Source organism: Cyrtonyx montezumae, unplaced genomic scaffold (genome assembly GCF_038088225.1).
Source record: "Cyrtonyx montezumae isolate F1298 unplaced genomic scaffold, pur_monq_1.0 scaffold_18, whole genome shotgun sequence".
NCBI lineage: Eukaryota > Metazoa > Chordata > Aves > Galliformes > Odontophoridae > Cyrtonyx > Cyrtonyx montezumae.
In genome coordinates this window covers 3,928,806-3,941,951 of record NW_027071914.1, presented here as the reverse complement: position 1 = coordinate 3,941,951, position 13,146 = coordinate 3,928,806, and the positions used below count along the sequence as shown (strand labels likewise).

At 38.4% G+C, this 13,146-nt stretch overlaps 1 protein-coding gene across 1 annotated transcript in view; it reads right to left on the bottom strand.

Moving 5' to 3' along the window:
* The window catches only part of SLIT3 (slit guidance ligand 3), a 464,100-nt gene extending 451,161 nt beyond the window's left edge, over positions 1-12,939 (bottom strand). Inside the window, exon 1 of the mRNA XM_065734486.1 lies at positions 12,758-12,939. Within this exon, the coding sequence (XP_065590558.1) occupies positions 12,758-12,939 (182 nt within the window). The remainder of the gene's footprint in view (positions 1-12,757) is intronic.
* Between the last annotated feature and the right edge of the window lie 207 nt (positions 12,940-13,146).

Below are 13,146 nucleotides of genomic sequence, written 5' to 3'. Positions count from 1 at the left end.
CCCCTCTATTCTGTTCTGATGAGGCCACATGTGGAGCTCAGAACTGTGTTCAGTTCGAGGCTCCCTGGTTCAAGACAGGCAGGGAGCTGCCGGATAGAGAATAGCAGAGGGTCATAAAGATGATTAGGGAACCCAAGCATCTCCATTTCAAGGGAAGGCTGAGAGACTTGGCACTGCTCAGCATGTAGAAAAGGATACTGAGAGAGGTTCTTTTCAATGCGTATAAATATCTAATGGGCAGGAGCCAAGAGGATGGGGCCAGGCTCTCTTCAGCAGCACCCAGAGACAGGACAAGTGGCAGCGAACACAAACTGGAACAGATGAAGTTCCATCTAAACGTGAGAAAGAAAAGAACTTCTTTACTTTGAGGGTGACAGAGCACTGGAACAGGCTGCACAGAGGGGCTGCAGTGCCTCTTTGGAAATATTCAGAACCTGCCTGGATGCTCTCCTGTGCAACCTGCTGAAGGGAACCAGTGTCTGTTCAGTTCAGTAATACAATCAGGTGTTTAACACTTGCAGTATTGTACACTTGCTTCTGTTATGATGCCTGCTGTAAGACTTGACAGCTTGGGAAAAGCTTTTAGCAACAAACAAGTGATCTTACTGAAGCCTGAAATTAAAACAAAAACTTGATTTCATTTCCTTCCCCCCCCAACTTTCAGAAACACAAAGACTAGAAACTTTTCCTAGTAGACCTTTACCTGGAAATGCAAAGAGGTTGAATTCTTTTTTCCTTTCTTTTTAATTTAACAAGCATCCAGTTTCACCAACTCTGTCCCCTCAAAGAAGAACCACTCTGAGTGTATGTGCCTACTAAGTAGCAGATTAAGCCAAGAAGTCTCCATAAAACATGTAGGGCTACTTTAAAATACAGAAAGCAATTTGAAGGATGTTGTGCATTTACTTGACAAAGTTAGCATCCAGATGTTACAATCACTAGCAATCTTCATCATTCTTAAGTAGATTCTCACTTTTCTGTCCTTGTTCTTATACAGCCTTAGGATTTCAACACAAGGTTTGCTGAAGCAAAGTGAAATGGCTTTCATGGTGTTTCTGAACAACACTAGGCATATTTATTTGATGTTTTGACTTGCTGAAATTACTCACACTTATAAAATCATTTTGCACTAAGTCACTAACTTACTTAAGAACTGTGGAAGAATGAACTTAGATAATATTTATTATATAAAACAAAGTTAACATCAACTGGGAATAATTCATTTCCAATTTCTAACCATCTTCATAAGCAATTAGTTAAAGAACTTCCCCAGGAGTTTCCCTGCCTTTTCATCTGTTAGCTATTAAAAATCACTGCACAAAAGGATGGCTGGCCTGTTTCTTATACTTCCACATTCTTATCTGAGAAACTTATATCCAGATGTGTTTCTCAATCTGAAGAACCAGGCTTTGCCTTAAGGCTTTTCTCCTTAATATCCACTTCCACTTGAATAAGAACTTGAATTATGCAACTTGTTTCACCACTATATTCTCTCCAGCTCACCACCCTACTGTATTTAGTCATTTCAGAAATGCATGAGTACTGCTTCCCCAGACCAATTCCTTCTAATGAATCTCCCTCTTTGCTCTCCAGCTATACTATTAAATGACCATCTCATACCAAGTTATTCCACTCCATGAGACTGCTACCATCTACAGCTGGCCCTCTAGAGCTATTTCAGACCTTGTAACCTAAAAGTTCCCATCTCACTAAGTGATGTTGTAACCACTACCACCCTCACCAAACAAACGTGTTTCACCCAGCGTTTTCTGAAGTCAGCATTTCAGACATTTGGGAGAAAAAAAATTCCTAAATTAAAGCTCCATTGAAGTCCAGGCAAAACATGCATCATGGCTAACAGGACATTTGAACTAGTTTCAGGATGCAGCTTTGCCTTGCTAAAATTCTTTGAGTGATATTTGAACAAAATATCCATTTTCATTAAACATTAGTGTCTCCATATCTGTGGATGACACATACGCAGTGATAAATTTTAACAGGCTTGATGTCACGTGAATACATCTGTTTTATGAGTTTTATGTTGCAGATGATATCCCAAAACAGATTGGGCAACCAAAACTTCGGCAGGAAAGTATTCTGTGCATTTTGTTCTTTTCTAGAGTAAGAAAAAAAATAATATGAGGTGAAATTATATTCTTTCATAGATCTCTGGTTAACAACTGTACTTAATTGGTCATCCACACTTGGAGAAACTGCACATTCCAATGAACACGGCTGCTAAATTTCAAGGAAATGTCTTCCACTTTAGAGTCATCTTTTTGAAAACTAAAGAAAAATTGAAATTAGGAATTAGAATCTTTCCGACTTTGGGTCAAGCTTTTTGTGGAAAAGCCTTTTCCAAGTTCTTGCATTCGGCTGATGTTACATAGTACCTGTAACAATCTGCTTTAGCTACTGTTATTAACCATTTTGCCAAATCAGTTCCCTCAAGTTTAAATGCTGCTAAAAAGAAATTCACCAGTACATACTCAGAGAAAGATTGCAGCGACAACTTCAGTACAGACAGGCAGATCGACTGAACTGACTTAAAACATTTAACTCTTTTGTGATTTTTAAAGCATACCATTTGTAACTTTTTTTACCTGTCAAGTTCACTCATTAGTGTTCCTATCACAACATATGGCAGAGCTGCTTTGCAATCTACTAATACATTTATTTTATACAACCTCGCTATCACATTCTTTACACCAGCCATGGGAACAAAGGAATACGACCAAGTGAAAGAAGGGGAATTAAGGAATAGTCACTTAATTACTAGCACACACAGGAATGCACGGATGTCTGTTTTCAGCATATTATTTCCATACTAGTTAAGTGCCTATCGATTAAAACATTTCATGAGAATGTTAATTCACAGGACAGAACACTCTCCCTCTCTTCCTCCCTGCGAGTCAAGCAGCCAGCCGTAATTCACCTCTTGGAAAAACAATTTGGAGCTAGACATTAAAAAACACCTTTTATAGGGCTGTGATTTGGCATATGAGCACCTCAAATTCGGTAATAAGAAATGTAATACCATTTCTATTCTCATCACATATAGAAGGACCCCTATAATCATTCAAGATTTCTTTACATTAAGCATTCTACAAAGAAGCTCCAAAAAAGTCTTTCAAAGACTAAAAAATAAAAAATAAAAGAGTTTAGTGATAGAGAAAAAGAAGCAAAGTGGTAAAGGTCAGTACATATCAGGCACTGACCTTGACTCAAAAGTAGGGTAACTCGAATTACATTTTTTATCCTGACATCATGAAAATTATAGGGAATTAAAAATTTTTCACACCCACTTTTTTTTTCTTTTTCTTCATTTTTTCAAAGTAAAAACACCCAAGTGGGAGACAAAAAAATACATCTGGAAACAGAGTTCATCAAGAGCCAAAATAACCAACACCGTCATCTTCTACAACGACGGAGCCATGACTGAAATAAAAAGTAGGATCTTCAATTTATATAGGCAAGAACAATTGCTACTCTGAGAAAACATCCTGAGAAGTTACAGACAGCTGATTCCTCTTACTCATTTGGGCTGATTGCCTCTATGTGCAGGCATAGCATAAAGTGACTACAGTAACCCCACACAACAGAAGAGGTTTAGTCTCTCCAATTAAACTCCTATAGATAGCATCACTGCTAGCAGCCTTGCACCTCAGATCGAACACAGATAGGAGTAGCAGCCAATGAGGTATCAACTATAAGAATGCTATCTACAAATTGTCAACATTCCTTGAGCTTAAAATAGATGTAATAGGTGTTTGAGGAACTTCATTAGTAACCTGACACTACACAGACTGTGTTGATTATTCACCGTACAGTTCAACAGGAAGGTAATCCCACTGACCTCCATGCAAGAGGCACAGAGGATTCTCCAAAGAAGTCTTACTGACATAAGAATTACTTCTGCAGAAGTATCACAGAATTTCACAAAAACCGTAAGTAAACATGAGTTTGTAAGCAAGACAAATTCTGAAATCAATTCTGAAATTTCAGATAAGATCAAGAAATATGGAAACCTAATTAAAATGCATGTGATAGAAAAAATCTAGACAACTCCAGCTTTAAAACAGGAAGGTTTTTTCTTCATTTTAGCATAGACCTTCATTGAGAATGCTCCCTTCATCAGGGACAGGGTAAGTAAGAATATAACTATCAATATAACCATCAGTTGAGATTTCCCCCTACGAGGGACAAAATTAGATTAAGGTCTCAGAAAAAGCAGCAACTCCTAGACAGAAAGGTAAAAATCTAATTAAAAGCTCCAGAAATCTATCAATCAAAGAATTAAAAACATACTGCAGCACCAAACAGATGGTATAGAACTGAAATATAAGACATTTATTCTGACAGAGACAACTTACAGACCAGATTCAGTTAAGGGAAAAATAAAAAAAAACACACTGAAAGCAACTGGCAGAGAGGTAAGAACCAACCTCTTAAATCATACCTCTTCTCTAACTTCTCTGCAGATATGGGCTGCAAAACTTACTAGGAGAGTACAACACCACATACCTGTTCCCCTTAAACTTCAAGGCAGGGAGTAGATCTCTTCTGTACGAGGGCTGCTCTGAAAGAGGTGCCTCCTATTTTCTCTTGTTGGCCCATGATGTCAGAGGCGGATGTGGGTGGGATGGCAGTAAAGGCTGAACCTTCCCACCAACACTCCATTGTGTTCTGCAGCGCGATAGATGGCAGCAGAGGGGCACTCTGACAAAATGGCATCTGACATAGAAGGGCATATGGAGCAAAGGCATAGGATTGAATTTCTCCCTGCGGGAAAAATGGCACCCACTGACATTCATTGACATTCACTGAACATTTACAGAGATCAAACAGTGGATGAGAGCACAGTGAGGTGGCGGATGGTGCATTTCACCAGTGACAACAGTGATGTGAAAGACATTCCAGATGGCACAGCTGTCACACCACCAAAAGTCAGCTCACTCACATGAATAGGTGGACTACAACCAGGGAACTGTGTAAGGAGCTGAACATCAACACAACAGTGGCAACACTGGAGTATCACAAAATTTGTGCCAGGTGCTCACACAAGCATGGATGGAAAAAACACCATTTGCAAGCTTGTGTGGACCTACTGAAGGTCCAGACACATGAAGCTGACTGCTTCCTAGATCATGTCATTACCAGGGACGTGGCAGCAGCATCATGTACAAGCCAGAGTCAAAACAGCAGTGGGATGGTGAAGTGTGAATTCCCCATCAAAGAAAATGTTTCAGACACAGCTCTTGTCAGGCAAAGTGATGTGCACTGTCTTCCAGAATAGGAAAGAAATCCTATTGGATTTCCTGCAGCCTGAACAAACCATGAACCCTGATGCTACATCACAAAGCTAAGCTGAAAGCTTAAGTCAGGCCAGAGAAGATGACAATTTTTCCTCTTGGAATGCGATAACACCAAGCCCCTTACCAGTTTGAAAACCATGGAGCACATTGCTAATATTAACTGGACTGTCCTACCAAACCAACCACACAGTCTGGATTTCAAAGCTTTTGATTCCCATCTATTCAAATCAGTGAAAGATGGACCACACAGGCAACATTTCCGTAGCAACAACGATGTCATAGCAATCATGAAACAGTGGGGCAACTCCACTGGTGCATATTTTTACGAGTGGGGCATGCAACCTCTTGTTCACCACTGGAAAATACATAGCTAATGGTGGTGAATATGTTGAAAAATAGTGCTTTGCAGCTGAGAATTTGCTCTGCGTTATTATTCTTTATGTTGCAGTTTCTATGGAAATAAATAGGAGGCATTACTTTTGGAGCAACCTACATATTTAATACCATTACAAAAGAATGCCAATTGCTTACAAGGCCATTTTACAGTGGAAAAGTTCTTTCCAATCCTGAGAGCCATTCAGCATCTTAAATGATACATCTGACTGAACAACACTGAAAGATCTTAAAATTAAATATATGGGTCTCTAGACTAAAGGACTAAAAATACTGAAAATAAAACTGCTTGGGCTATGTTGCAATCAGATTACAGGAACCCATCTTTTCCTTAAGAATTACTTTAAAAAAAATAGACCAAAAGAAGTCAAATCTATACAGCCAGACACTGGCAAGCAAAACCTGTTACTGAACCTAAAAGGAATGGGAATGACAGCAACAGCCTCTAAGCCTAGATCCATATTAAACTATGATAACGTAGCTGAATCAACAATTAAGTGTTCTGCCATCCAAGGAGTAAAAAGGAGACAAGGCATGTGCTGCAAATTTATCTCAAAGAATTCATAAGAGAATGGTGCACAAAATTTACTCCTACCATACCATTTTCTGAACAAGACTGCTTACTCATCCACACATCCTCATAACATAAATACATGGATATAATCACCAGAGGAATTGTCAAATTTTATTTCTGGTCATTCTACTATTTTTCTTCAAATAGTTTTCCCATTTGAAGTAACATTAGTTCTTCTCCAGAATTCCTCATCTGAAGCTAGAAACTTGCTTTGTCCCAACTCAGTGATGACATAATATTTATTTGTCTAGCAGGGGTGAATATTAAGCTGAAGGAGAAGAGAGCTCCCCCATTAGGAAGTTGTTCAAGAAGACAGAGGATGTACATGTTGGTTCCTGCAGCTGCCATCTTCATGGCAAAACCAGAAAGCTGACTCTACTTAAAGTTAATACACGTCCTGCTAGTGCTGGAGAAGCAGACTCAGCCACAGGCAAACTTTTTCTCAGCTACTGGAAAGCATTCAACACTGCCACCAAAATTCTTTACCTGACCCATATCGGTAATTGAAGAGGGCAGATATAAAAGGATGAAGACGTACTAGGTTACTTAAGAAGAATGTCCCACAGTCTGTTATAAATATTAACACAACATGTGAGATGATTCAGTGGTAGTATTAAGTGGCACAGTTACATTTACGTCCAGCAGCTAACCTTCTCCTGAGAACTTTCTGAGTTCCAAGCTTACTTAGAAAAGAAGAATCAGCCATTCAAGCATTCATTTTTTATAATGTAACATCTTATGATGCCACAGGCACGTCTGAAGATAGGAGGCGGCACAACTTGCAGTTGACATTCATTCCAAATTGGATTTAGTTAAGTCACTTCAAAGATTTAGTTACACGTTGCCAGTTCAAATTCAGAGAATGAAGTAAATAAGGAAACAAGAAAAGGATAAAGGAAACGAGACTTTATTGAGGGTGGGTTTTGTTCTTCAGATTTAAAAAAATAAATATGCAAATGAAAGTGTTTAGCTTGCTTGAAATATTACGCAAACGTTCATTACAGTCCTCAGTCAGATGTCAAAGAAAGCTCAATTCAAGTTGAGTCTGCAGGAAAATAATCTGAATATTATACAACTACAGCAGGCACCACATGAGAAATACAAACAGGAGAACAGCTGTGAATAGGAAAGGATCCTGACAAACTCAGAGCAAAACTGTTTTCCATTCATCCATCGTGGGTAAAGTGTAAGGCAACAGAAATGCAATATTTAAGCAATAGCTTCCATTCTCCATAGCTATGACGGTCAAATGACTTCACAGCAATCAGTTTACAAGAGACAAACAGTGCTTAGCACAGGGATTTTCATACAGATAAATGTAAAAATAAATAGAATTTATTTATTTTCAGTATAGTTATCCATCAAGATATGTGAGCTACACAGACTTTGGCATATACTTTACTGCCAAATACATAAATTCCAGCAAAAAGCAATATACACTGTCTATACTTTAGGACTACCTAAAAATAAGACAGCTGTTTGTTAAAGGGGAAATTTCCATTCATCTAATTTTTCATGTGAATTTCATGTGAATCAACACTTATCAACAAAAGTAAGAGCATAAGAACACGAGTAGCTTCATTCATTAGGAGAACACACAAGTAAGTAATCTGATCCTCCTCAATTTCAGAATCTTAACCAAATTCGTACAACGCACACAACACAGTGATGGCCTTTATTCCATTATTTGCTAACGTAGCTACCAGAATTATAACAGCTACTTGTATTGCCCTTCCTGTTTTCATCACTTCAAGACAACAAAACATATTTAATAGTGCAAGACTCTGATCCCGTATAGCTCATTTCCACATTCAGTCAAACACAGTGTTAAGCTATTAGAGGGAAATTAGCCAAATTAAATTAAGCAACTCAGTCAAGTCTCCCCAGGATTGGTACCTTTGATTAGTAGCCTCCTCAAAACCAAAGTCATATGTCTATTTATTGCTACATTATCTAGAGAGAAAGAAAGGCCTCATGCAGAGTTCTGGAGACAACTACTACACAAACAAGCAGTAATGGGGAGTATCCTAAAAAAGCACAATACAAATGTAAGAGTCAGTATTATTTGTACGTGTTTAACATCGTGTTCTGCAATAATTTGACAGCATTCAAGACAGCAGTTAAGATTTAATTCAGAGACAAAAATGGAGGAAGTTGAAGACATTATAAACCAACACAACTTCAGCAGCTACATGCACCTAGGCCAAAAACACCATAATAATATATTTGTATAACAAACCCCAGACCACATGAAAACTGTACAGCAAGCAGATGACTAAGCTTCTAAATTGCACCTAAATGTGGACATGCTCAATTTAGCTACTCAAGCAAATCACAGAACTTATTAGCCCTGCAAGCTTTAGCAATTTAGAAAGGTAAAGAATCCTCCAAATTATAAGGCAAAACAAAAAAAAATGACACAAAAGCTATCAGTTAAACCAGATTATAAGCCACCAAGTGTAAACTGATCAACAAATCAACGTGGCTAAACTCCTGAATTCTGACATACAGACACAACGTGCTGCTAACAGGGAGAGAACAAGATATTAATCAAAGGAAAAATGCAAAGGCTCAGCCTTCATACAGAGTATATACTGACTCAGAAGGCAGCAGTTTGCGTGTCACTTGTTCTTTTCAGAGCTGAGGAATACAGCAACCATCAATGAGGTAGCTTTGATCTGCTCACTACATTTACACAATTTCAAACTAAACCTTACTGTCAGCATCACTAAGTGTTATAAAAAATGACAAGTATAATATTTTACATATACAGAAAACATTTCTACTGAAGAAAACCACATAAACACAGAATCACAGAAGAACTGAAGTATCGCTAAGCAAATTCTGATGAAAGAGCTCTGCCGAAGCAGCAGCCCTAGGGAACATTTCAGGAAGATACAGTGTATAAACTTTTCCATAAAAACTTTCACATTCTTATTTCCAAAACTCTTACCTTCTGCCCCAGTTACTTGCAGAAAACACACTGCCAGGTCAACAGCTTGGACAAAAAAATCCCTGTGTTCACCCCTAAAAGTTAGCTCTAAACCTGATGGTAGGGCGTCAAGTTACCTGACAAACGGGGAATGCATTAACAGCTACTAACAACAAGCCCCGAAGTCAGGCATATTTCTGCTGCACTTAGACATACACATCTTGGACCTAACTTCACGCAAATCTCTTCTTTCATGAGTTGTGGGTTATCCTAGGGAGTCTTTCTCTAGAAAGAACATAAATGGGGTTTACTCCTTGGAAATGTAAAGTATTTGTTTCACCACCTCCAGACAGAACCATTTCTGACAAACGTGTGCCTCTCTTTTTAGCTCATCATGAGAACTAACTTAGCAAAACCTTCAGTCTACACAAGACAATTAGAAGACAACCATAGAACATAATAACAAGGTAAAATGCGGCACAAGCCTAACACTACTTGCTATAACTGTAAAGCTACCATTAAAGATGAAACTGTTTAAGGAAAATTTTAGGCTACTCATAAGGCCATTTCTGTGATTACTAGTTAATCTGTGAACACCCGTGAAGACAGAAATCATAGGTACAACTCTTTATAAAAATCATATCATCAAAGTGCTAAAATGAAAATAACACAAAAAAAAGCATGTGTCATTTACTTCAAAATAATAAGTAATAAAAGCTCTGGTGACGTTTGTTTCTTGTAATATCAGGAGATGTTTACTAGCTTATGTAATAGAACTTCACAACAAGAGATGTTTTTCCCCTTAAGATTTTTATCATCTTTTCTCATAGTTACATCTGCAGTTTTCCTTGAGTTTCATGTTGATGCAAATTTATATAATTTTAAACTTGGTTCCTGTAGCCAAAATATTCTGTAACATTTGTACAAATATAACTCTACAAGCTTAGTGGCAAAATAATGTGATGATGTTAGATCTCTCATTAATTAAGGCAAAAAGATTCCAACTTAAATCAGTATGTAATTCTTTTTAGCTCAAAAGAGTACAGAATGCCAGCTATAAAAATTTGCTGGGAAAATAATTCAGAGAAGCTTCTTGATGACCACACACCAGGCACGTAAACATTTTTCCAAGATTAAATGTACTTGTCTCTATTTAGCTCAATGACAAAAACTGATTACAAGTTGAACAAACCAGTTAAAGACTGAACATCAACACTGTTACACCATAGGCACAGAACATCACAGACTGTGAAGAAAAGGATGCCCTCTGATACATCCAGTGGTTGACTGACATTTCACCTAAGAGCAAAGGATTAAGGTCTTTCCCTTTACTGATCAAATTAGAAAATTCAGGTTACTTCAAGGCCTGGAAATCTAGACTTGAAAGATGTTACACAAGCTTTAAACAACTGCTGTAATGAAGATGACAGGAAACAGTATAAAAAATAGTGAAATGCTCATGGCAGACTGAGAATAAAAAGTGAAGAAGTTCATAAAACTATAGAATGTGTTACTGTGGGATCCACTCTGTGCTATTCCCACCATATTTTAGCCACTGAATCCTCCAATAATACACTATTTTCAAAATAGACTAAAAAGATGTGGAGCATAGAGCATATTCATCAGTACAGCATCTCTGAGGTTAAAGATTCAAACTGAATATTGTGAAACAGCTACCACTGTTCATCATGCAGCCATTAAAATCTCTAAGCTACACCAAAAAATATCAGAACTACAAACACAAATGATTACATGTGCTTTCATTCTTTTTAAAGCTTAACATAAGAAGATCAAGAAACTTACTCTTTCAGCCTAGCTTCTTACAAAAGACAAGAGAAGCCAACATCTCTAGTCAGTACATTCTCACAAAGGAAACCTAGTAACAAAGTGAATTCAGCCCCCCCAAAACCTAGGCAATAATACATTGCTGTGTTGCTCTTCAAATGCTTCTCAGGTGGACAGCTAACTGCATGTGTGAATCATTTTAACCTGAAATGTAAAAGTTTTATTCCAGCCCTTAACTTTTAAACTGAATAAACACACCTCTCAGATGAAGGATACAAATACTTGTGTTATCACACAGCTACACCTACCCTTGCTGGCTCACTACACTACCAGGTTGGGAGGGGTATTTCTTGTGTTTACTAGTGCCCAGATTGCCAGGTTGCCTGTTTTAGAAAGTACATAGCTTCATGCACAGAAGTAAAGTTTTCAGTAACAGACATCTGAAAACTATTGTTCAAGCAGCTGGGGTTAAAAAGAAGGCTGATACAGCTACAGAACATTAAAGATGGTGGAATAGTCTAGTAAAAGGTCTCCCAGCACTATAAAACGAATTTAGAAACATTCAAGGATGTTATAAAATTTCATTCTGGGACAGAACTTAGCTTTTAAAAAGCCTCTATATATGAAAGCTTGGTTTCCTTAGTAACCTCATTTAGTTCTCTTAGGGAAAAACTACTTGAGAGTTTGAAGTTCCCCCAAACTCTATGATCCAGAAGGAAATAAAAGAGGAAGTTGAGCCATTGAATCTGCATTTTTTGCCAACAAATTGAAACACTTAGGACAGTAACAGTACCCACTTAGGCACAACTAACTGCACTTCTCCTAGGGTCATCAGCGGAGCCCAGATCAGAGCCGTTCAACTTCCCACTCTAGACTTGTAGCATCGGGTACTCTGAAGTAAGCCATGTGCAATGCATTAGGCAACGTCAAGAGATGCCACCTCCGCACCTAGTCAGTGTCAAAACTCTATCAGAGGTCTAAAGTTAGATTTTAGCTTTCCCCTTTGGAACTTGCTAAGTAAAAAGACAGCTGAAACACTCTTAAGTTATAATACAGAAGATGTACTCCACACACACTCAAAATGTTCTCCTGTACTTCAAGTTGAAGCACCTCACAGTATTATACTATCGTAAACCCTGAAGCAGATTTAAAACTAAATAACAAGCTTCCTTCCCCATAACTCCAACTTAAGCAATTTAAGACAGAAATTAGAGACTGCTTTAATGTGACTTCTTATCCATTTGCATTAGTTTATGCCAGTAGTCGATTTTTCCAGTGATGAAGTCACCATGCTGGGAAAGCTAAGCAAGGAGAAACTGCTACCAGCCACCAGGTGAAAACACCCAGGTTTCCAATTGCATATTAAATTGGTGGTCGCAGTGACAGTGATTATTCCTGGGATCATTCCATGTAGAGTTCTAAGCTCCACTGAAAGCGAGTCAGCGCAAAATCAAATCAAGATCCCCATCTGCTAGTGCAGTCTGGAAAACACCATGAAGCTCTAAACACGCCACTGGCTTTTTATGGTGTTTTTTGTGCTTGGTTTTTTTCTTTTTCTTTATTCTTTTTAAGCAAGAGCAGCAGTAGGATACATGTAACTTCTGAAAAGCTCCTCCCCTTCCCTCCTGAAAACATTAATTCATGTTTCATTATTTAAGCTACTGTTACTATGTACTCCACACCGATAGGCAGGTGTTGAGAAATTCACACCAGGTGTTTCAGTAAGTACTTGAGGAGCCCTTAATGTTTACTACTTACAGTCTCTCCGCATTCCTGGGAATATCCCTCGGTACAGTTTTGAGTCCTAGTCCATGACAGTCCACGTTGGAAGCAATGCACGTACACTTATGCGGGCATCCTCCAACAGGCGTCCAACTCGTGGAGCTCCAAAAGCCCAACATAATTCCAAGGCACAGAAACGCACTTCTTCCACCGGACATGATTTCTTGATCACTCCAGCGGGTATAAAAGTGTGCGAGCAGCCGGCCCTTCAAGATGAAATGCCTCTACGAGGAAAAGGAAAAAAAAAAAAAATGCAAGAGGCTCTTAGAACAGCCCAAGGGAACCCACCACTGCCATCATCGCCGGAGCACCAGCAAACCTTCAAAGGCGCCTGAAAGGGTTACGTTAGGTGGAAGAAGGTGGGG